This window comes from Anolis sagrei, chromosome 3 (genome assembly GCF_037176765.1).
Source record: "Anolis sagrei isolate rAnoSag1 chromosome 3, rAnoSag1.mat, whole genome shotgun sequence".
Lineage (NCBI taxonomy): Eukaryota > Metazoa > Chordata > Lepidosauria > Squamata > Dactyloidae > Anolis > Anolis sagrei.
Genome location: NC_090023.1, coordinates 214,233,409 through 214,258,856, shown reverse-complemented (window position 1 = coordinate 214,258,856; position 25,448 = coordinate 214,233,409). Strand labels below are relative to the sequence as shown.

Here is a 25,448-nt window from a genome sequence, read left to right as displayed (position 1 = left end):
AAGCCAGCGAGTCCCTTCATGGCATGGGGTTTCTGTGCGGGAAGTTTGGCCCACTTCTATCATTGGTGGGGTTCAGAATGCTCTTTGATTGTAGGTGAACTATATATCCCAGCAACTCCAACTCCCAAATATCAAGGTCTATTTCCCCCAAATTCCACCAGTGTTCACATAAAGGCATATTGAGTATTTGTGCCAAGTTTTGGTCCAGATCCATCATTGTTTGAGTCCATAGTGCTCTATGGATATAGGTGAACAACAACTCTAAAATTCGAGGTCAGTGGTCACCAAACCCTTCCATTATTTTCTGTTGGTCATGGGAGTTCTTTGTGCCAAGTTTTGTTCAATTCCATCATTGGTGAAGTTCAGAATGCTTTTTGATTGTAGGTTAACTATAAATCCCAGCAACCACAACTCCGAAATGACAAAATCACCCCCCCCCCCCCCCCAGTGTTCAAATTTGGGCGTATCGGGTATTGATTTCAAATTTGGTCCAGTGAATGAAAATACATCCTGCATATCAGATATTTACATTATGGTTCATAACAATTGCAAAATTACAATTATGAAGTAGCAACAAAAATAATGAGAGAAACTGTATTAAGGGGACGTGGCATTAGGAAGGTTGAGAAACACTGCATAAGAGGATACAATCATACATTCTTCAGCAGTGAAGAAACAGTGATATGATTAACTCCACTGAAGAGGTGAAAATATGAATCTCTGATTCAGGAAGGGTCGCTGTTCGTCCACTAAATAGCAATGGAGAAACAATGCATCTTGAAGCCTGCAAATGGATAATCAGCTGAGATGTGGCAGATAGTGACTGGAACTTTTGGGGCTCCACAAGCCATAAAGAAATTGTCTAAATATGACAACAACAACAACAACAAAACACTGAATTACAACAAAGGAAGCAATAAATCATCAATCTAATAACTTACATCCGTGTATTTATAGTCACTGTTTGTGGCAAGGAACACCTTTCCCACTTCATTCATGCGGCTCAACAGTAAAGGCAGCTTTCCCTGAAATAACAAGTATTTATATAAAATCTGTTTGTCATCTCATCACTTAAGCTGAAACCCTTATCTTGGCGGACCTTTCAAGCCTCCTAGCTGGAATGGCTGTGTGTTCTCCTATTCTGAAAAGTTCAACATGTTTATTTCAGTTGGATTAAATGCCTTCTACAATCTGGCAGATCTCAGCTATGAACCATTGAATCTCCTGCACTGGTTCTGGGAATACATCACAGTTCACTTAAGATAAAAGCACCATATTGTGGATGCCTATAGTGTACTATGTTCCATATGAAAGGCTTCTCTGTCAGTCTAATGCTAAACATTTGGATTAGATTGACAGGTTTCAACTTGTTCTAAATTTCTATTTGACCTGGAAATAATTACAAGATACTTTTTATAACATGTAACCAGAAACTTGATGGACTTAAAATGGGAGGCTGCAGGAAGTAAGGAGGCTTTACTGGCTAATTTTAGAATAAAATGATGCTTATATTAACATTCAGTTTGGGATACTTTAGCTCTGTTCTCTCCCGTGTCCTCAAAATAATTCCTTTTTAAAAAGAAGTGATGTATAATTACTGTTTTGTCCCCTTCTCCTTTCGCTATTGACACAACTAAGTTGACTGGAATTATTCAACAAAACCTATACAGTGTTACTTCTTTAACTATTGTGTAAAATAAATCACAATGGGTCTTCCTGTAATAAAAAAAGTGTTTCACACTTACATCTTTCACCACATACTTTTCCAGATTCTCAACTGTCTTCTCTTTGAGTGATCCCTGGGGGGAAAAGGAATCCTTATAAGGCACAGTAGATGTAGAGGTCTACCAGACATCTTACTCAGGTTTCATATTAGTATAACCTTCCATCTGTCATCATGTTGTAAAATGATATATCATCTTGGACAAGTGACAGTAGGTACAGAAAGTTCTTTTCACAGCTTAGTGTGTCAAGAGATTGGCTTCAAGTAGAGCTCAGTGGAGGGGTAGATGTCCTAGAGCTCATTCATGATATGAGAAACAAATATGAGAGATTGATATTTACTGTGAATGATCATTCTAGGAAGGCTGAAGGAACAAGCCACAGCCATTGGGGTAATCCCTTGGACCAGATGATCAAGGAGGAGACCGAACTTCTAAATCATTTTATCCAGTACCTTTTCTCACTCCTTCAGTATTGTTACATAGCCTTGCAATGTGCATGAATTAAAGCCACTCAGATTCAAATTTAAAATTTGGAAATTGACTGACCTTCCCTTCTCTTTTAAGTACAGCTATGGCAGGGGTGGATTGCTCCTTCAATCTTCCTAAAATGATTATTCACAATAACTATTAATCTTCTCAGGGAGGCTAAAGGAGCAATTCACAATCACTGGGATATACCTAAGCTGTGTCCCTTAAGAGTGGGAGTGGCTGCTTGAGTCTTGAACTCTGCTTGCAAATCAGGGATTTCCAAGGACTTTGATATCATTTTCTGCACAGTCACCCTGATCTAGAACTTTATGATCCAAGGTAACTAATACTTTCCTAAGTAGACTTTAAAAGTATCCAACCCAAATACTCAAGATTTATGTGGTTCCACTATACAATCTTTATCCAAAGAATTCCAATCCATCAAATTCGAACCTTTTCCTCCTGTTCTAAGCTCCCCTTCTATCAAATTATTCCTATTACTTATATTATTCCTAAATTCAACTTGGTTTTTTTTTTCTCCACATGCTTGCTTGGTTTCCCCAAATCTGCTTGACCCCCAAATCTGCTTGACTCAAACTCTGCATTAACAATGTCTGCTAACTCTGAGGCTCTTCTGATGTTTCTCCTCCTTATAACATGTTGTCAATTAAGTAAATGTATTGCTGTTGAACTTCATTATTGCCAAAATAAGATGATCCAGTAATTTCCTTAAACAAACAAAATATGTAAATCCTTTGAAGTTGAAAAGGCTTACTCTGAAATATTGTTTTGCACCTTTGAATCTATTGATTAGTAACAGTAGAGTCCACTGCCACCATTGATTCAGTTCCCATGCCTGAGCCTGTGGAAACTGCACTCAGAAAACCAGAAACCTATCCTGTATTCCAGCCGTTAGGCTTGGATTTAAAAGGGTAATCCCGTCCACCCTCAATACGTTAGCACTTCAAGTGGTACCTGCCTGATTGCCCAGCAAATAGCACAGCTGTATGCTTGAAACTGTAGCCTTCTGAATTGTTGGGAACCTTTCCTGCTTCACTTCCTTCTGCAAAGAATCTTAACTCGAGATGGTGTCCTAAAGACTTGAACATGCTAGCTCCAAGGAATTCCCTTTCTCCCTCTGGGCAGACTGAGACAGTAAGCCTTTTGACTTACCTTTGTTTTTTTTTACCTTTATCCTTTCTAACCTTCTTAATAATTATGTTTTTCTTAATGCTGACAATGTTGAATCAGAGGGGACTTTCCCTCAGGTCACTCATATTAAGATATCACAAAAATCTTTATTAAGATTAATTCTGCAGCTCGTTGAGAAATATGCCTCTCACCACCCAAGTTAATGAGAGTGGTCAATTTACTTATGGCTTCAGGTTCTGAAGTCTGTGTGCTCACTGGTATGAGTGGTCTGAATGGCAATAGCTTTTTCACTTACACTTTCAAGCTATGAAGCCCGTGAGCTTTTTGGTATCTGAATTGTTTTACTGGCATCATCCTCATCCAAGCTTTTGTTTTCATTTGACTGAGAATGGAGCTATGCTCTGTCCTCATCCAATGCAGCAATGAGTAATATGGTTGAGAATTTTGGTCTCTTTTGATCAGCTGACACAAAGGGTTAATCAGATACTTGTGGATTGCTCTTTTAGCCTTCTTGATGATGTCATTCAAATGGTAGAACTTAGTATTTACTAGAAGACACCAAGCTGAAGTAGAAAAATAAGGAACACTAAAAAAAAAACCCCACACATAACACAGTTCATCAGCTGCAGCCAAGTGGCAGTACTCTCTCTGAACTGTTCCTGGATAAGAGACCACTTTAGAGAACAGATGGAAGAGCATAAGGAAACTGCTTTTTCATTCACTACCCTCCCCTCCAATCTTATTAATGGGCACTTAACTAGCATTTAATATTTACTCATTGGGTGGAAAAACAAATTTAATAGTCTTCAAATTACAGTACCCTAATTACCCTAAAATCCAGAAAATGCTGTTGAATTAAACAGGTAATCTGAAAATCACAATCACCTTATAATGAACCCAATCCACAGCATCTCTCACATCCTGAAACATACTCCTAAAGGACATGAAGAGGTCTCCATCTTTAAACCCTGTTTCACAGCTAGGAGAGAAATGGAACAACAGAGAGATGTTACACATATAGAAGTAACAACCATTGATAATAGTATATAGGCCTCAAGAATCTTGTATGAATAATATATGGCAATAGCTGCAGATTTCCAAAACATCTTATCCCCTTTAACTTGGGTGGTTCTTTTAAACTTGCTTTGGTTTACTTATAAACATATATGTTGTGGTTTCCAGGGGTTCTTTCCCTATCCAGCACAGTCAAGATCTGACCCTCTTCTAAATCTTAGGGCCCCAGCAGGTATGAATAATCAACAGAGGAATTCTCCTTCATGTCACTGACTACCCCAACTAGGAGCAAACTTTGCTTTACAGATAATATCTTATTGTTTTCCCCTTGTGCATTCCATCCTATCCCAGCACATGAATATACTTCTTGAAGTGAATTTGCTTCTTCAATGGTAGTCAGGTACATCCATGTGCTACATGTCATCTTGATTTGGACAAGCATTGTGCAAGGGGAGTCAGATCAACTTCAACGAGCTACTCTTCCAAGTATCAGCCAAGTCCTTTTTTCACAAAATCATACTCATGGATAAACATGTGACTTTAGGTGTTAGGATCTCGTATCAACAGAGAAAACTGAGACAGAGTCCCACTCATTAAGACCATCCAGTTTTCTACACTGGTAGTCTAGCCCTCAAGATGAAAAAAGTTTATAAGTTGCTTACCTGTAACTGTAGTTTCCTGAGTAGTCACCTGTGAATTCGTACACTTGATATCTTCGCGCATGCGCAAGCAACTTTCGGAACCTTCTAGAAATAAAAGAATGCTATTCAGACCCGGCTAACCCCGCCCCCCTCTCCCCGAGTATAAGTACCCCGTGGGCGGGGTTAGCCAACAGTTCTCTTCCGCCGCAAAGGCAGCCAGAAGGCGTGGCATGAACTCGAGGGGAGGAGGGCGGGTGTGTACGAATTCACAGGTGACTACTCAGGAAACTACAGTTACAGGTAAGCAACTTATAATTTCCTGTCGTAGTCACTGTGAATCGTACACTTGATAGACTGGCGAGCTAAGAGTACAGGATGGTGGGTGTCATGCCACCGCTGAAAAAAGTACTGCTCTGCCAAACTGGGCGTCCCTCTTAGAGACTAAATCTAGTTTATAGTGAGAGACAAAGGACAAAGGAGAGGCCCAAATAGCTGCTCGGCAGATAGAGTCTAAAGGGACTCCCTTCCAGAAAGCAACCGATGTGGAGACTGCTCTAGTCGAATGTCCCCTCACAGGGAGGGGGAGTTCCTTGTTGGCCATCTTGTAAGAAAGCTGTATTGTTGATACAATCCATGAGGCCAACCTCTGTGGAGAGACAGGTAACCCGAGTACATCAGAGCGATATTTGATGAAGAGTTTGTTAGTTTTCCTGGCAGACGAAGTTCTATCCGTGTAGAACGCAAGAGCACGACGAACGTCGAGTAAATGTAAATGTCTCTCCAAAGGTGAAGCAGGATTCTGAAAGAGTGATGGGAGTACTACTTCCTGTGAAGTGTGGAACCGCGACGAAACCTTAGGCAGGAAAGCAATGTCAGTCCTGAGGACGACCTTATCTAAGTGGAACCTGAGGTATGGAGGGTCTGCCCTGAATGCACACAGTTCACTGGCGCGTCTGGCAGAGGTAATGGCCACTAGAAAGGCAGTTTTCCATGATAGATAAGTGAGGCTAACAGTTGCCATGGGTTCGAATGGAGGCTTGGTCAAAGCATCTAGCACCACCTCCAGGCTCCAAGAAGGGACGATGGGAGTTATGGAAGGTGTAATGTTCGCGATTCCTCTCAAAAAGGTTCTAATCAAGGGGTCTGTAAAGCAGGAGGGAAGACCCTGTTTCCTTCTAAACCATGATATGGCAGCAAGGTAGCACTTCAAGGAGGAATGTTGTAGACCAGCTTCTGATAAGGATGTCAAAAAGTCCAAGATGATTGGAGTGGGGGCAAGGGAGGGGTCTACCCCTCGCGATCTAGAAAAGGAGGAAAAACGATTCCACTTATACAGGTAAGATCGCCTGGTGGAGGATCTGTGGGCTGCTTCAATAATTCTCAGCACTGCGGGGGAAAGGTCTGAGGCGCATGAAGGTTGGCGGGCAGGATTCTCCACGCGGTTAATCTCAACTTGTGTACCTCTGGGTACAATACTAGGTTCTGTTGTGCAGTGAGGAGATCTGCTCTGGGGGGGAATCGAAAAAATATTCCTCGTGACAGCTGGTTGAGGAGGGGGAACCACGGCTGTCTGGGCCACCACGGCGCTATCAGGATACAATGGGCATTGTCTTGGAGGATCTTTGCTGCCACCCTCAACAGGAGGGGAAATGGGGGGAACGCGTAAGTCGGGCGGCCCGACCATGACTGCAGGAACGCGTCCCCCAAGCATCCTTCTTCTGGGGAGGGGTATGTCCTGGAGCAGAACATGGGACACTTGGCGTTGAAACGTGTCGCAAATAGGTCTATTTCGGGAAAACCCCACGCAAGGAACAGCCTGTGAGTCTCTGCGTTGTTGAGGGACCACTCGTGGTGGGCCAGGGGGTTCCGACTGAGTGCGTCTGCTAGCAAATTCTGCTCCCCTGGGACATGTGTTGCCAACAAGTGAATACCCCTGTGTATGCACCACTCCCATATTCGTGTTGACAGTGCCAGCAGTGTTGGTGAGTGGGTGCCTCCCTGCTTGTTCAGGTAGTACATCACCGTGGTGTTGTCGGTGAGAATGTGTACTACCTGATTTGCGACTACTCTTTCGAACGATTTTAGAGCGTTTTCGACGGCCATGAGTTCTAAGATGTTTATGTGCAGCATGGCGTCGTGTGCCGACCAAGTCCCGTGTGCGACAAGACCTTGGGTGTGCGCACCCCACCCCGTAAGGGAAGCGTCTGTGGTGACCGTGATGGTGGCAGATGGGGTATGGAATGACAATCCCGAGCACGCCCAATCCGGGTCCAACCAGTGGTAGAGGGAGGAGCGAACCCATTGGGGTGGGGAGAGTTTCATGGAGGGCCTGTCCAGTAGGGGGTTGAAGTTGGACAAGAACCAAATTTGAAGAGGTCGCATTCGCAGTCTGGCGTATCGGATCACTGACGTGGTCGAGGCCATGTGCCCCAGCACGGTCTGTATGTGTTTGGCTGTGACCTGAGGTGCGGTCACAACTTGGTCCACCAGGTCTCGAAGATTGAGAAACCGCTCCTCCGGGAGGAAGACCTTCTCGTGGGTGGAGTCGATGAGGGCCCCGATGAATTGGATCCGTTGCGATGGCGTCAGCATGGACTTCTCCCAGTTGACGATGAGGCCCAGAGACTGGAGGAGAGACAAAACCATGGAGATATGTTTTTGAAGTTTGTGACGGGAACTAGCTACCAAGAGCCAATCATCAATATAAGGGTAAACGGTGATCCCCCTGGTTCTCAGGTGAGCCGCCACCACCGCCATGCATTTTGTGAAAACTCTTGGGGCTGTAGAAAGCCCAAAGGGGAGGACATTAAAGCAATAGGTCTGCCCTTGCACCCTAAATGAGAGAAACCTGCGGTGGTGTGGGGCGATGGAGATATGGAAATACGCATCCCTGAGATCGATGGTAGCAAACCAGGAACCCATGGAAATGAGGGGTGTAATTGATGCAATAGTTACCATGCGAAATCTCTTTGGCTTGATAAATTTATTTAGTGCTCTCAAATCTAGGATGGGTCGCAGCCCACCTCCCTTTTTGGATACAAGGAAGTAGCGGGAGAAAAAACAATACGGAACAACTGTGGAGTCAACAACGGAGACCGCCCCCTTTTGTAACAACATATAGACCTCTTGCATCAACTGGGAGGAACATTGAGTATCCCGAATGGTGCCCACTCTCGGGTAGTCTTCAAATTCAATCAGGTACCCCCTGGAAACAATTGACAATACCCAAGAATCGGAGGTGATTTCCGCCCATGCAGGGTAAAAGGCAGACAATCTGTCTACGAAAATGGTGGGACCCTCTGTGGGGTTCGGTATGGGGGTAAAGGGGGGGCTGCAAGGTAGGTCAACCTGGGGAGAACAAAGGGTTTCGGGAGGCTCCTCCTCTGCCCCCTGACAGGGGACATCAAAGGCGCTTCTTGGAGGCGCCACCGGTTTTGGGTTTACCCTGGAAGGGTTGCAATCTCGGTTTTTGAAAATAGGGAGTCCGTCTGCCTCCCTGGTATCTGGGTTGTCCCCCTGGTCTATTTCTATAAGAGCCTGAGGGGAAAACTCCCGAGGGCTTTCGATAGGAGGAGGGGGAGGGTTGCCATCTGGACTTTTGCTGTTGATAGGGTTGCCAGACGTAGCCGAACTTGGAGGCAGATTGTCTAACATCTTGCTTTTGTTTAAGGCTATCGTCTGTGTTGGGATTGAACAACCCTTCCTCGTGGAAGGGAAGGTCTTCAGCGAGGGCCTTCCCTTCCTCCGAGAGGTTAGAGGCCCTTAACCAAGCATGTCTTCTAATAGACGTGGCCGTAGCAAACAGATTTCCCGATGTTTCCGCCATATGCTTGGCGAAATCTTTCTGAAGCTTGGACAACACCAAAGCTTCATTTTGTAGTGCCCTAGGCTGATGTTGGTCATCCGTAGGCACGGAGTCAATGAGGGGTGCCATCCTATTCCAAAGGGATGTTTGATACCCACTCATATAGGTCGCATAGTGGGCCATGCGAGTGAAAAGGCTGGCAGCAAGGTGGACCTTCTTTCCCAGCGAGTCAAGTTTCCTGCCCTCCCTATCAGGTGGCGCTGTAGTGGGGTTCCTAGGGCGCTTGTTCTTAGTAACTTCTGCCACAACAGTATTCGCCTTAGGGGGAACCGAGACCCACTTTGCAGCAGACATATCAATCTTATAAAGATTGTCTAGGCGCCGCGGGACAGCGGGGACCGAGGACGGGGACACATCAGCTACTTTGGCTAGTTTTAGTAGGTATGGTAGCATAGGGAGGGTGGAAGAGGGGACTACATTTTGTTCATCCGAAGTGAACATAAAGTCTTCCACATGCTCCGGGGGTTTCGGAGCTGGAATGCCCAGTGCCTTGATCATTCGTTCTACAAGTGCTGCAAATTTATTAAAATCGGCTGGTAGAGCAACAGGAGTGCCCTCAGTCCCCAGCAGTGGGGCGTCGGGGGGCTCAGAGTCAGAGTCAGTTCCCGCTTGGTCCCCATTGTCCTGTACAGGGGCGCTTGGTAAATCCACCACAAGGGTGGTTAATGGGACCACAGGGGTGGTAGGTGGTTGAGGTGAAGCCACAGCCCCCAATGGTTGAGGCAAAGCCATAACCCCCAATGGGGCCACAGGGGTGGTAAATGGATGAGTCAATGTCACAGCCCCTGTAGGAGCACAAAGGTTCAGTTCGCGGGAGGCCGGCACAATGGGCAAATCATAAGAATCATTAGGCACAGAGGGAGGGTTACACACACCTTGATTCACAAAGTCAGCAGCAGGATTTGAAACATTAGGTGTGGGGGCTGCACAGGGTGCCCCTCTTGAGGCTTGAGTCTCAGACGTGGGGGCAACGTTCATCGGGGCGTGCAGAGTCGCTGAAGTAGGAAGTGCAGCCGGCGGGGATTGCATTCCCCTAATGGCAGCAGCCGCCGGTGGGATGGGCATGGGGGGAGGCATAGGCATGGGAGCCGCCACGAAGACAAGTTGGCCCGACTGGTTAAGCTGCCAATAACCCGAGGGTGGCATGGAGCCTGATGAGCAGGTCCTCCGTTGTGAAGAGCAGGAACGCGATGCCCTGGAACGCCGGTGCAGTCTCGATCTGGGAGAGGAAGAGGAGGAGGAGGATGATGACGACGAGGAGGAGGTGGATGGGCGTCCTCGGGCTCTGCGCCTGTTGGAAGAGCGACGCCTGTGATATCGGGAGTTCCCACTCCCTCTGGAGGGCGATCGGGATCGTCTCGGACGCCCAGATGGTAAGAGAGCAGCCCTGGGAGAAACAAACTGTTGAGCCGCCGGAGGGAGGATTTCTGGCGGAAGCGGGGCCTGTGGGTGCAATCCCTCCCCCGATAAGGCTCCTGCTGCCTGTGGAGGAGCGCTGGCAGCCGCCGGTATCGGCGTCCCGGCTCTCTCCGTGGGAGGAGTCTCCACCAGAAGGGGCGGGGCGTTGTAGATGCCCCCGAAGGCCTGGCTCCCGGATGGGATCGGAGTCAGGGTGGGTGGACGGTTGAAGGTCACTTGGGGCCCCTCGGTCTCGGAGGGGACGCAGCTCTCCTGAGCAGGGAGGGCGAGAGCGGCTGGAGACAACGCGGCTCTGCTTATCGGTTCCTCCTCGGTCAGCCCGCGAGGGCTTAGCAGAGCGCTGGGCGCGTTTAGCGCAACTCCATTTCCTGCCGCTAGAGGCCGCACTAGGCTTCCATGGGGGGTTTCCCCACGGATAGCTGGCGAGGAAACAGCCGTAGCACTTCCCGCCTTTTTGGAGGCCGTTTTCTTCGCCAGAAGAGGCCGGCGGCCATCTTGGGTCCCTTTCTCTTTCGGTTTCTTGGCCTTTTACTTCGCCGGGGGCTCGCTACGGCCCGAGGGTTCGCTGCGGCTCGAGGTAAGTGAAATTGATTCCCCCGAGTTGGCGGTCTGGCTCGCGGGCGGCAGGAGAGCCTTCTCATAAAGGGCAGCCTTAAGACGAGACTCCCTATTTTTCCTCGTCTGCGCTGTAAAAGCCAGACAAACTGGACAGGATTGGGTGAGGTGGCCCTCACCCAGGCACGCTAAACAGAACGAGTGGCCATCCGTGTCCGGGAAAGTGTTCGGACAGTTGGCGTTCGCGCACCTTTTAAAAGATGAGGTAGACATAGCGATAGGCAAAAGGATCGTCAAACGAGCCGGTGGTCAGGGTTGGAGATAAATAGAATAGTCAAGTTTCAGTCCGGGTCAGTAACACTCGAGGAAATAAGTCCAAATCAGAAAGAGGTATCCTTGGTCAAAGTACAGTCCTGGTCAGCCTGAGTATACAAGAAACTCGTTCTAGCGAGAGAGAGAGGTTCTCTAGTTGCTTCCAAAATGACGCGGAAAAGAGAACTGTTGGCTAACCCCGCCCACGGGGTACTTATACTCGGGGAGAGGGGGGCGGGGTTAGCCGGGTCTGAATAGCATTCTTTTATTTCTAGAAGGTTCCGAAATTTGCTTGCGCATGCGCGAAGATATCAAGTGTACGATTCACAGTGACTACGACAGGAAACCCTCTTTCTACATTAAAGAATAGTGTTTACATACTGGTTTTAAGTGAGCAGTTTTCCCACCTGCTGTGAATGATGAAGCCTTGTGAACCTTATGTAGTTGTAATCACAAGTTTTAACAAAATAAACAAGCCTCTAAGTACTTCCATGTACTCTAATGTTTCAGTGAATTACAGACAGAAAGATCAGCATTAACTTTGTATACTTGAAATGGAAAAAAAGGTAGTGAACATAGCAAATCTCCCTCAAATTTATGCAACCAGCACAGACACATTCACTCACCTTGAATACCTGGCGCAGTTAGTAAAAAAATCCACCAGACAGGCCAGCAAATAGGTCTCTACAAAGAAGCAAAGCCAGACGTAAACCCAAGGCATGACTATACATATAAAATAAATAATAAGTTAAAGAGAAGCTCATACAATTCATGCAAACCAATATTTGTAATGTTAAATCCTAATATTGCTTCCCCTACCCCCACTTCAATCTATGATCTCACCTGGTAAATTGAACAGTGTGTTTAAAATGTAAAACCTGTCAGTATCATCCCTCTGAATAAATTTATTAGGATACTGCTCTCGGATATCTGGCCTGAAAAATGAAAGGGACAAGGGAATGCTCCAATTAATCATGTCAGTACCATATATCTCAGGGCTATAACCCCTAAGAGATAGTAAAATTATTTCGATTAAAATACTGCTATACAGGAAATGTGGTTAGTATATGCACTCTTCTGTCTACAAGATTAAATGTGATACTTAATAGCATATTTACCATAGAGAAGAAACTATTTTCACCAGTCCTTGGAAACTGTGGCTTAACAAACCATTGTATCTTGTTTGAGGGGTGTGCAAGAGAAGGGAAGGAATAAAGTGAGTGTGTTGGTACAATGATTACTATACCAAGACAGTTATAGCTGAATAACACTTGCTCATATTTATTCCAAATTTGCTTATTAGTCTGTCTAACTGGATTATCAAAGTCCCTACGCTTTAATAGACTGCACAATATGAGGATAACAGGAAAATAATTTCCAAACAAATATTTGGAAATACTAGTGTTCAAATGACACCTGAAGGGAATTTTTCAAAAGACACTTTATCAGCTCAGTCCTATTCATGCATACTCATTAGCTCCACCCCATGCCAAGGAATATCTGTGTATGAAGAAAGCAACCTACTTCTTAAATAATTGACTTTGTACACGGTACTTACCCTCTCATGAAGTTAAAGCCATGTGCGCATACTAGGATATTCCCATAGGCATCAACTTTCAGTAGATTTCCATAAAGAGAATCAAATACCAGGCCTCTAATTAACAAAGAAATGCAAGAGTTTATTTAAGCATTGTATACCAAGCTGTTATAAACAGCAAGACTTTGAAAGATAGTCTATTAGAATAGCATACCTGAACCAGTTCTATCACGTTCTGTCCAAACTAGTATCTGACCCTAAGGAGGACACTTTGTTGACAGAGTCCCATTGAACTTTTGTTTAGCTGCAGAGGAAAAAATAGTCTGCATTGCCTGTTTTAAATGTACAGTTGATTGATTCTTTTATAATTACTTCATTTTTCTTAACAGAAAAGTCTCCTGAAGCCAGGAGGACACGTTTAGAAGCTTTTACTTCCACTGACAATTTATCACAATCTGCATTGTTCCTAAACCCCACAACTGTAGTTAACACTTTAGAAATCACTGCTTAAAACTAGCATGTTCAAAACTTATCATAGTTAAACGTGAAACAAAACTGGACAAGTCAGAGACAGTCCACGCAGTCATATGTAAGAAAGGAGGAGTAGGAACACACACACATAGCTGACTACAACTCATGCACTTCTTTGCTTTAGTGTAACATGTGAACATTGCAAATGTATTTGCAGCACCCTGAATACATTACTCATATATGGCTAAATGGTTGTGGAGGGAATTTTACAAAACCAATAGCTTATCTGAAGTTCTTTAACTATAATCAATACTGAGATCAAACCAGACACAACTGCAGTAATTGTTTCTTTAAACATAGTACTGTTCTCATTAGGAGGAAAGGGTGAATGGCAGATTTTAATAGCTAAAGATACATATGGATGAGGTGTGCAAGCACCCACTTTCTCCAGTTTCTCTTCCTAACTCCCCCAATAAGCTCTGATACTTATGAGTCCCTGAACAGACTTAGAAACAGAGTGGACAGATCAAAAGACAACCTAGCAAAATGGCACTGCTTAGAAGAATCCTCCACCTTGTGCGACTGTGGAGCAGAACAAACAACTCCGCATAAGTATGCTTGTCCATAATGCCCTGCCTCATGCACAGAGGAAGAATTGTTTAAAACTAGAGACAATGTGGTCGCTGTTGCCCATTCTTGGTGGAAAAATATTTAACCACTTGTGTTCCCTCTATTCTTATGAGTTTTATAGTTATTTACGCAATGCTTTTAACATGAAATAAAGCTCTGATACCAGAGTGACCCTAATGGGATGAAAAATATCTGGGGAGTGGCATAACTGGCTGGTATAGGGAGAATTTAGTGCATTTCCTTTTATGTTACAAAATGGCACCCCTTTTTCAAATGGGGATGGCAACTATCTAATAAGATGTTCTATCAGCTCTTGTCTTTTCCTTTAATGAAAACTTGTAATTTATTATGCTTGTTTAGTAAACACCTACTACAAAAGAGCTTTCCATGGCACATTCTCCCTGCTGCTGCCAGGAATATATAATGTTCTTTATTTTTTCATTGTGTGATGTGGTCCCCTGGTGCTGGTTCCAGCCCTTGATCTATACCATTAACTGCTAAAAGCATAGTCAGAGTGGAACCTACACAGCATGAGAAGTTTCACTTCCAAGTAAGTGAATCTGCACATGAAGGAGAAACAGCTGAGAACATGATTGACAGAACAGTTTTTGGCAATCATTGCTGTTTGCTGCAATGTGTGGTTTGGCCCTGAGCGTGAGAGCGAAGGAGACCATTTCCACCACAAATAATCCAGCTATTAAAAGCCCCTTTCTCCAGACATTAAATGACCTTAAGTACAACAAAAAAATTGAAGCAAATTTGGGAACAAATGCTGTCTGTCTAAAGCAAGACTTTAAAGTCCACTACCCAGAACAGATACAGAACTATGAGCCAGTACAAGTGGATCATTTGCATTCGAATTGTTCAAAATGAAGAACAGCGGTGTTTGTTTCACAGAAAGTTTAAATTACATTTTTTTAGTCTTTGCCCCCATTTGTCTGTACAACTGCTAGACTTTACAGTGGTGTGGTAAAACACAAATACATGCACACTGTGCATCAAAGAAGTATTCAGCTCCAAGCTTTAATTTTTCATTGTTATAACCGGGAATAGAAATGGATTTAAATGACATTTTTACAATTCGATGTATTCCTGTGTTATTCTGGTTGTGTGTTTATGGGCACTGTTCAGCTCAAGATACCTTGCAGTCTAAAACAGGTTTCCTTCCACAACTGCCTCTCAATCTTGCCCTCGATCTTGCCAAGTTTCCTGGTTTTTGTCAAGGAAAAATATCCTCACAATATGTTGCTACCACTATCATGGTTAACATATCTTCAGTGCAATTTGTTTTGCTTTGTAGTACTTTTTGTAGCAAGATAAAAAATTCAATTTTAGTTTTGATGGGCTATAAAACCTTTTTTATGTGTTTACTGTGTCTCCTGCATGCCTTTTTTTGCAAATTCCACATTAGCTTTGATTTAGGTTTGTTTTAGTAATGGCAATCCCTCCTATGTCAGCTGCAGAATTTTCAGCTCTTCCGGAGTTGGTCTCTTCTTATCCAGCCACTAAGTTTTAATGGTCTCCTATAACACTATGTAACAAAATTTGAAAAAAAATCTGTCCCTGGGTTGAAAGTGTTAGTTTCTGTTTAATTGTGCGATCCTTACTTTGAAAGTAGTTGTTATACTTCAGAAACTTTGTTTTTGAGGCTGAGAGTAGTAATGTTATTTCTTTTCAGTCTAGGTATTTGGTTTGTAATTTTCCTTAATGAAAATACCCCATTTTAAATAAACATTTTCCATGGTTTTATGACAGAACCCATTAGGAAATGATATTTATAACCCAGGAACAAAAAATTGTGTTACATAGTGTAATCAGAGTCATAGTTCAGATATATTATTTCCATTATGTAACAATGTTCAGGAGTTAAAAAATAATAATCCAACCCTGCTTTGTGTTCCTTCCAGAAATACACATGACATGGGTGGACTCCATTTAACTATTTAAAGGACTTCTGGAAAAGATATATATTTACTGTATGTATGTATGTATGTTTGTATGTATGTATCATAAAAATTATGATTTTTATATAACCGGTGGATAGGTTACAGGTCATTCAGCAGAGAGGGAAAGCACCAGTGCTTCACAAAGAGCCCCTGAGCTCTGGCACTATCATTTTCCTGTCCAGATATTTTAAAAGGCTGTAAGTGCTGTTGTAGTAGGCAGTGGTCCCCAACTTTTGGACTTCAGCTCCCACAATTCCTAACAGCTGGTAAGTTGGCTGGGATATTTGGGAGTTGAAGTCCAAAACACCTGGAGGACCCAAGGTTGGGAACCACTGTAGTAAAGAGTGTGAGAGTTGATGCTTTTAGATTTCCTGGGATGGACTAAACTCTTGCCTTTTGCAGTTCTACTTTTGCCTTTTTTTTAATAAGAGTTAAGGTAAAGTACTTACACTGACCCATGCAGAACAGTCAATCTGATTCTGAAGAGCTGATTTTTTTGACTAAGATTTCTAGAGTATGTACAGTACTTTTATTTCCTCAACATTTGTGTCACAATAAAACATATTTTACATCTGCACAATGTTGAGAATCAGTCTACACATCAATTAAGTCCATTTCAATTCCAGGTTGCAACATCACAAAATGTGGAAAAGACAAAACCTAAGTAATAATTCTGTAAGGCACTATACATATTTGTACACTAGGAACAACAGTAAGTTGGAATTATGGCAACATGACACCACAAATGGGCCTTGTAATTCTTCTCTTCAGCTTCCACCAACAAAGGTTTGAATTGCATGCGCTCTTACCAAATGCACTGCATTGGTTTTACTATCTCATTATTACACTCGATCATTCCTCTGCTGCAGTAACCTCTTATATCTTTTACAAAAGTCACAATGAACTGAGTTCAGAATCAAAAGTGTCAAGTGGACCTAATAAAAGTATCATGCATTAACATCTTTTCTATAACTCTATGGACAGCTTTGTATTTCTTTTGTGGTCTGCTGGTACTGTACATGCTTGAGCAATGTGGAAAAATCCCAATGGCTGTAAAAGTTCGTCGGGGTGGGATGTATCCAAATTTAGCCATACTAAGAGTTGATCTATTGAAATCAATGGGGCATGTTTTAAAAGCTACTAGGGAAATTTGTAGATCCCTATCCATACTTACAAATAGTGTCCACCGGCTTTAGATACCATTTTTAATCATCATGAATTTAATTAATCTTTACATAACTTAGAAGCTAGGCAAAAGTTCTACCTGGATATATATTTAAGCTTTCCTGCAATGCAGTTGATTTCTTTGGAGACACATTATTTTACTGATAGAGCAAACAAAACTTACAAGAACCTTTTTGCAATTAAGCTGTTAGATAGATTATAGTTATTTACCTGGTAGGGAATGTAGGATCATAGACAAAATTAAGCAGCTCTTGAGGATATCCTATTGAAACCAATCGTTCAACTGTCAGGTCAAACCCAAGGGATTCATACTCTGGAGATTTATACACTGCAACAAGAGAAGAAGTTCTATTGAGAAATACAAGGGAGATAAGCACGGCATATTTAGGCATAATATCTATACTAACTGTGACATCATAATATGTATTTATGCATAATTCAGCAGACATACAGCGATGAGTAAAGTATCAGGCTTTGTTAGCTACAGTGATCTTGGAAATTGTATTCTGCCAGGAATATTCTGTCAACTGGCAGTACAATTCCAATTTAAGCAACAGAATCCATGAGATGAAATATTAGCTAGTGCCTCAAGTGAAGTATTTTCCAAACAGCATTATTATTCTTACCTCATTTCACCTCTACAAGCCCATGTTAAAAGAAAATATGATATTTATTGGTCCTGCTGAAACTCAGAAGACAATTTTGAAGCCTAATCTTAGATCATGTGTCTAGGTAGGTGGCATGTAGCAGGATAACATATTAAGTTGCCTTAATAGCTGTCATATTAGTTTGTAATGTATTAATAAACTTGAAAAGTCTATTTTATACCAAAACAATAATTTCTGTCATCATTCAGAGAACTCCTACTTTATGAAAATTAAATACAGGGTGAGGCAGCGTAACTTAGTTTTTTAAAATGTGCGCCATTCAGTTGGTTGAAGACGTAGCGGACCGCTAGTGGTCTCGTTCGAGAGGCGGGAGTATAAAGTTTTGTCCTGACACAGTTCAGTCGCCATCATGCGCTGGAACAGTGAGGAGCGTGCTTTTGCTGTTGAGGCCTACTTTTCAAGTGGATTTGGAGTGGCCGGCCCGCTCTCCAGATTTGGCCCCTTGTGATTTTTTTTCTATGGAGTTTTTTGAAATCCCGTGTTTATGTGAACCATCCAAGGACCCTACAAGATTTGAAGACCAACATCCAGGAAGAAATTGCCAACATAACACCTGCTATGCTGGCAAGAGTCATGACAAACGCCAGAAATCGGTTTACTCAGTATATGGAGAATGGAAAATGGGGGACGTTACCTACTTAATTTGATCTTCAAAACTATGTAAAACAAAACTTCAGGTATGCGCCTACATTATAAAAGAATAAATAAAAAATTCTGATTCATACAATGGGTTTTATTAAGTTTTCAAAAAAGGAAGTTATGCTGCCTCACCCTGTATTACCACTATAACACACTGGCTTTCTAAATGCTCTGCATAGTAATAGTAAGACATGTTGCCTTAACAACCATTTATCTCCCTGTAAATTATTGCTTTTTCACTTATTGCCATCTGTTAAGTATTGCTATTTTCCACTATCATAATAACAACATTCATTTATCATTTTAAAGTATTTATTTATTGCCTCTCAACTCACCTGGGCTCCCAATGTACAGTGGCAATGTGCAAGGGAGCGGTACACCAAAAACATTAAATGCGTAATTAGAAACATTTACACAATCTAATACAACTCATTAAGAATAATTTTAAAACTAATTTTTCTCCACTAATACTAAAAGTTATCAATTTCTAGCATTTTTAGATACTCTGCAGCCCAATATATAAAATGCCATAATCTATTTTTCCTAGAACTTTAAAGGCATGGGTGTGACTGAAACATCATGCAGCTAGTTCAATGCACTAAAATAGATTTTGATTTAAGTTTAGTAACAGTAGGCCTCCAATATCACATGGCAAATCTCTGACAATGAGGAGACTATCAAAAACAGCTTATGATTTTGGATAAGTTTCTACTGCGTAAAGAAAAAAATCCACTGTACAGATCACCTACAGTGATCTGTACTGGACAGAAATCTCCCAAGATCTCAGTACTACTAAATATACCATTCCCTTTATCTTGCATGTAAAGCACATATGCAACACCCACTCCTTAGTCTTCTTCCTACTACATTCTTATAATCTAAGTTTCATGTGTGATCCACTATCACTACTTATTCCTTTTAGCAACACAACTTCCTAGCCAATAATGCTAATTCTAAATACTTACATGTGCCTTAATAACTATTTTTATAATTGATATTATCACACATTATAAAGTCATGCTGTTTAATGTATTTAATCCCACTTTAATTATGCAGACAAATGTCATGTAAACAAATAGGGGACACAGAACTGTTTTTATGTGTGGAATTTTATTTTTTGTTTTGTTTTTTAGGGGAAACCAGTTGCTTCATGTCTCACTAGAAAAGACAATAACACTTGGTAATGTAGAGGGCAAGGAGGAATAGAGGAATACTGCATTACAGATAAGTAGTCTCGGTCAAGGAAGCATCAGCTCTCTGAGTTTGCAAGACTTGTCAAAGCTGTTGGGTGACTTGGAGGTCTCTCATTCATGGGGTCGCATAAGTCCATAGCAGACAACAACACTTTTATTTAACCTAAGGTGACATGTAGGGAGATTAATGATGAATTACTGTGATGACAGCATTGGCATGAAGATGCTTTATGCACTGACGATGTAAGCAAGGTTATTAGCTGTTAAATGGCACCACAAGTAAGGACTTTCAGCAGAGAACATGTGCTGGCAAAAATCTTACAATAAGACAGGCTGATTATGCTGAGAGGATTGGCCCTCACTAATATCAGTCCTTGTAAGATAGACCCATCAAAATGGCATCTTATGAAAACATGTTAGTATTTCACCATTTGTGCCATCTACGAAAATCTAAATTATTTTAGAAAGAATGACAAAAGCCCTTGGTAAATTAATGAAGGTTTTTAAGAAGCTGGCTCCCCCAGCCCATAGATACCCAGCACTTTTATGAAGTAACATGCCATCTTATCCAAGGCACTAGTTTCTTTCTCTAAAAATCAGGGCTATTTTCCCCTTAAAAGTCCTGGTACCCAGAATGATTCAGTTCCAATATATTTGCAGAATTGTACTTACAATCCAAAATTCTAAAAAAATTCCAAAAAGTAAAATAAGTAATTTTAATATAATACTGCAATGGAAAAATAAATTAAAATAGATTATGAAGCCTTTATAAATGACAGACAAATTAAACTGAATATTTAGAAGCAGCAAGAAATTTTGAACATAGCTTGATACTGATTAAACTGCAATGGACCATTATTAAATATATCTGAACAAAAAATTATTGTAGCCAAACACTTGAAAATTACAAAACACAACTATATGCATATACTACATCCCTCAGAAGTGTATAAACATTTAATCTAGAGCGCCTTTCATAACAAAGTTATTGTGTACAACTGTATTCCCAGAAACACTGAGTTACATTGGAACTTGTCAAGGATTCTGAAATGAGAAGATCGCAAATGCCAGACTAACTTTTGCAACCAACCACCTAGCCCATCACTCTCAATCTTTTTCTGAAATCTGTAGACAAATGTGTAGGTGCTTGCTGCCAACACGTTACAATTATGAAATCGAACATACCTGAACAATCTTCAATGTAAACTACAATATACAAAGGCTCTGGTTAAAAAAAATGTGTGACTATTATAGTGTACTGGACTGAAATCTGGAGGTCCAGGTTTTAGTACTTTCTGTCATGACACTCAATGGGTCATTTAGGATTGGACATTCTACATCAACCTTACCTATGTTACAGGCTGTTGAGGAGACCAGAGGTGTGTACACTAACTTGAACTCTCTCCAGGAAATGTGCGATGAATAAATAATGAAATCAATTGAAAGAAGGGCTGAAAAGTTTGATATCCAGAGTAACAGACCCACGAACTATATGTCATGTTATCTTCTTTTGTTAAACAGGTTAAATTCCAAGGAGTAGCCCTGTGTCTGTATCTTCAAATTTTCTTGTCATACTAATGAAGTTTCAAGAAATAAAGGAAATACTATGGAATATCTCAGCCTGACCTATCTCACAGCAAGAAGGAAGAGAACAGTAGGCATTGCCAGATACTTAGGATTCCAGACAAAGATTTTTCTTGTCCTTTGCGATGTAATTTCTTTGTGACAGAGATATATCTTTTTGCTATTCACTAAATGACCATGCATATCAACAGCCATCTTTAAAACCATTACAGGGGCACACTGACCCACCATAGAATGCTATATATATGATCTTTATTCAGAAGTTGTTTTCCATGGGGATAAGGTAATACTGTAAAAAGGCTACAGTAGGGAAGAGGGTAAGGGTAGGAATATAGAGGGATGCTCTAAATATTAAGGAGATGAACATGAAAGTATCTACACAGTTAGGATAAACAGTACTTTATGATAGTTAGATACACTTCAGATTCACTGTAACGCTCAAGCAGGATTCATTCTAGTGCCCAAATGAACATACATTATTTCCATACCAAAAATCAATTTTTTTGTGGCAGTTCAATAAGGTTCTGTATTTATGGAATCTCAAGGAAAGCTGCTATGATGATGAACTCAAGTTGTTCAAAGTGGGATCAGAATCTAACCAGAGAATGCACCATGCCAGTTTAAGTGATATGATTCAATTTATTGCACAGATCAAACTTATGAAACATTCCCATTGTTGGCTGGCTGATTGCAGACCAAGCCAAGGGCACCAGGTAAGAGAATAGTGATACATATTGTATTTTCTTAGGGGAAAAGATCATAGTTTTCTCCCATCCATAATGTAACTAATATTTTTCACATTTAACACAATTTTCAGGGTGCCTTATCAATATAAAATATTAATACTAGGTTGAATTTAACATTTTAAGTCTGCAAAAGCTGTTTGGTCATAAAATTTTTACTAGCTCTTTCAAGGCTAGCAGAAATGTTAGCCACAGTCTTATACCAGGCTGCTGTATTTTCTCTGTTTGACACAAAGGAGGGAGCAGTCTCCTTTATTTCTATGACAAATGCAAAAGAGAAACAGATGATTACTTTCCTCCTTTCTCCCCCACACATAGAGCAAATTTTGGCAAGTAAGTCCCACTCCATATATTAAGATTGAAACATTCAAAATTGAAACTATTTCTATATTTCTAGGCTACTCAGAGTACATGAAATTATCTCCTTATAAAAGGATATTTAAAAATTGACTGTTTTACTATATCAATTTTATGAGATCCAGAATAGTGTAGTGCTTTGGTTGTTGGACTAAAACTGTGGAGACCAGCCTTTGAATCCTCGTCTGGCCACAGAAACCCATTACATGACTTTGGGCAAGACATACCTCCTAAGCCTTAGAGAAAATTGCAAAGGCCTTCTGAACAAATTTTGCCAATAAAAACCCATGATAGTTCACCATAAGTTAAAAATAACTTGGAAGGTACTCAACAACAAATCATTTTATTGTCTACGGCTTTCATGGCCAGAATCACTGGATTGTTGTAGGTTTTTCAGGCTATATGGCCATGTTCTAGAAGCATTCTCTCCTGATGTTTTGTCTGCATCTATAACAGGCATCCTCAGAGGTTGTGAGGACCTCACAACCTCTGAGGATGCCTGCCATCGATGCAGACAAAACATCAGGAGAGAATGCTTCTAGAACATGACCATATAGCCCAAAAAACCTACAACAACCCAACAAATCATTTTTTTTCTACTTTAAAAATACACTGACCTAAAATTTTATCTCAGGATTAAAAACAAACTCAGTGCTAGCAACTCCTACATATGAGATCATCCAAAGGACTAGGGTATGACAATGCACTATGGTGATTAAACTCAACTATTTTATTGTATTTTATTCTTACAATTTTTACTATATGTATTGTATAACACTCTGGAATCTATTAAGTCAAAGATTATTTGTAAATGCTTTAAATCAATAAATAAAAAGATAGATAGAAGAACACATTCGTGTCACAATTACATACGGCATTCATGTGGTTTGTTTATGAATACAAGGTTTGTTTTTCACAAATAATCAGCATAGTCTGCCACATAGTACTTCAAAGAAACCTTTTATCTCAAGAAATGTCTTACTATATGTTAGCAGACCACCTGGGCAAGTGTTTATTTGTGCAGATAGTATGAATTGGAACCATGGAGATTGGATCATGACGATAAAGGGAGATTATAAAGGTTGTGCTCCGGTTACAGTGACATAGTTCAAGATAAGCTTTCCTTTAATTAGACAACTGGGAATGGAGTTGGAATTCACAGAGCTCATGTCCCTTTTTGACAACACTCTGCACCACAGAGTATTCTAGATCAATCAAGATGAGCTACGAGCTCCTGACATTTTCTTGCAAGCTGTACAAGTACTCATTTGAGTAACATGAGCTACCAAACAAATGATCTATCTCTGTAAGGCTGGCAGTGAACAGTATTTGGGTGCCAAACGGATGCATCATAATAGAAGAAGCATCAATTACATTAATTAAAAGACAGGTAAACAACTGGGGACTCTTTAGTTCTCAAACAGTTCCTTTATTAGGAAATTAACTGCAAGAATTTGTGAACTTCTTTTTACACAAATCAGGCTATGGTACTATCTTTATTTTCATATTCAACAGACACCTAGAGGTTGCCATGCATAATCTGTTGTGCAGTGAGCTAGACTGGTGCAGTTACTTCCACATGCATATCCCTGAACAACTGTAATCTAAGTGTAAGAGCTCATGGTCACAAAGAGAGGTACTGAGATCAGACGCTAAGGAAACAAACTTATCTCCAAGTGGAGGAGGGAGTTGATGTGATTAAAAAGATAAAGCTTTGAAGATGCAATCCAGCTGACAGCATTCACAATTTGTCAGTTGCAAAATCAAATAAAAATCAAATATATATACTCCGCTCAGATTTATTTTCTCAAAGAAGTGTGGGGCTTCCTTATGAAGTGCGCATATCACAAGAGAAGCCAATATGCAGAGGAAGCTACAGAGTAAAAAATGAGACACCCATGCACACTAGTGTTACCTTTGCTGCCAAGACAGGTGCAGTAGCCATATGTATAGCCCTTTCTGAAAAGTAAAAATCTGCAGCCACTCCAGCTAGTGCAAAATACTGCTGCCAAAATAATAACTCACATGAAGCAGATGCTGAGTGTCACTCCAGTCTTGAAGGAGTTACACTGGACTCCCCTGTCAAAAAGAAAGAATCATACTGACTTTAAAACTGCAATACTGGGGGAGGAAATTAATGACAGCGTGATGATCATTTGCTGGAGCTATAAGCCTGAGAAAGACTTTTTAAAAAGCCAGTCAGTCATGGTTTGCAACTATCTCTACATAAATAAAACATTCAAAATGCTCTCAGATTTCGAAGATCTTAAACCTGAAAGTCTGCAAGAGAGAACTGAGGACAGAGAGATGTACTGTTAATCAATAGAAAATTGACAGTACCATGTGCATCAGGACTTGAATCACTGAGCCAAATCTAGGTCTTTAAAACTTATTACAACCCTAACACGGGTTTAAAGTTAAATTACTGACTCAAGATCAAATGTACTTTATGTGCTCTGGAATGATTTGAATATTTAGCTTCTCCCTGTCCCTCATCAAAACTATTTTAGTACTGCATATTGGTAGGAATGACAGGAGAACTGTGTAAATAGTTAAATGTGGCAGGGTATTGGGAGAGAAAGTGAACATATTTATAAAAACACGTTTTCAAATACAGAAATTAATCCTAGCAATGTTTAATAAATTCAGTGAACATCGAAAAATTAACTCATATCCCAAAGGATTCTAAAAGAACATTAGCAAAGGCGACGGAAATGGCAATTGAAATACAAGTTCTGGAAAAATGACAGCCTATCTCTTTCCACTTTAGTATGATGGAAGACCATGAAGAACCTCAAGGTGGTGAAATAAAAACACAAGACAGTGGTAGGATCGTACCCACATAAACAGCCTTCCATATGTATTGAAGTTTTGGCTGGGAACATATGTGTTAAGGAGTTCTCTGAATGTCTATTTGTGATTATGCATATTTTATATATTTTAAAAGAAAATCTAGGTACATTAAATGGCACGCATCTGTACAAGGTACAGCTGCAAAGTAATGAGACTGGCAACGCTGTGCATGAACTGACAACGATGCTACCGCCCGCTTCACATGGCAATTAGGTTAACCCCTGTCATATACTCAGTGTATGTTTGAACGTTACAGTTGCTATGCAATTGTTGAGAGCACCTGTTGTGAAGTTATGTTTGTGGGGTGCATTACAAAATGGACAATAGAAAGAAAATTCTTCCAAACCCTCACAATCAAGCAGAAGGCCAAGAGGAGGGATGTGTGTGTTGATCTTCTGAAGTATCTTGAGAGGGAGCCAGACTTCTTCATAGGCATGATCACAGGTGATAAATCATGGATTTTCAAGTATAACACAGACACCAAATGCCAAA

General features: G+C 41.2%; 1 protein-coding gene across 4 annotated transcripts in view; it reads right to left on the bottom strand.

Annotated features, from left to right (window-relative positions):
- The window catches only part of NT5C2 (5'-nucleotidase, cytosolic II), an 85,224-nt gene that overhangs the window by 13,759 nt on the left and 46,017 nt on the right, over window positions 1-25,448 (bottom strand). For 2 of the 4 annotated variants that reach the window (XM_060768310.2, XM_060768312.2), the window contains 8 exons: window positions 17,130-17,247; window positions 12,709-12,804; window positions 12,269-12,328; window positions 11,994-12,085; window positions 11,777-11,834; window positions 4,230-4,323; window positions 1,746-1,799; window positions 942-1,025 (listed from right to left, as the gene is read on the bottom strand). In XM_060768310.2, the coding sequence (XP_060624293.2) occupies window positions 942-1,025; window positions 1,746-1,799; window positions 4,230-4,323; window positions 11,777-11,834; window positions 11,994-12,085; window positions 12,269-12,328; window positions 12,709-12,804; window positions 17,130-17,247 (656 nt within the window). Of the gene's footprint in view, window positions 1-941; window positions 1,026-1,745; window positions 1,800-4,229; window positions 4,324-11,776; window positions 11,835-11,993; window positions 12,086-12,268; window positions 12,329-12,708; window positions 12,805-12,901; window positions 12,992-17,129; window positions 17,248-25,448 lie in introns of those variants that run through there. The other 2 variants (XM_060768315.2, XM_060768311.2) reach the window with 2 other exon arrangements.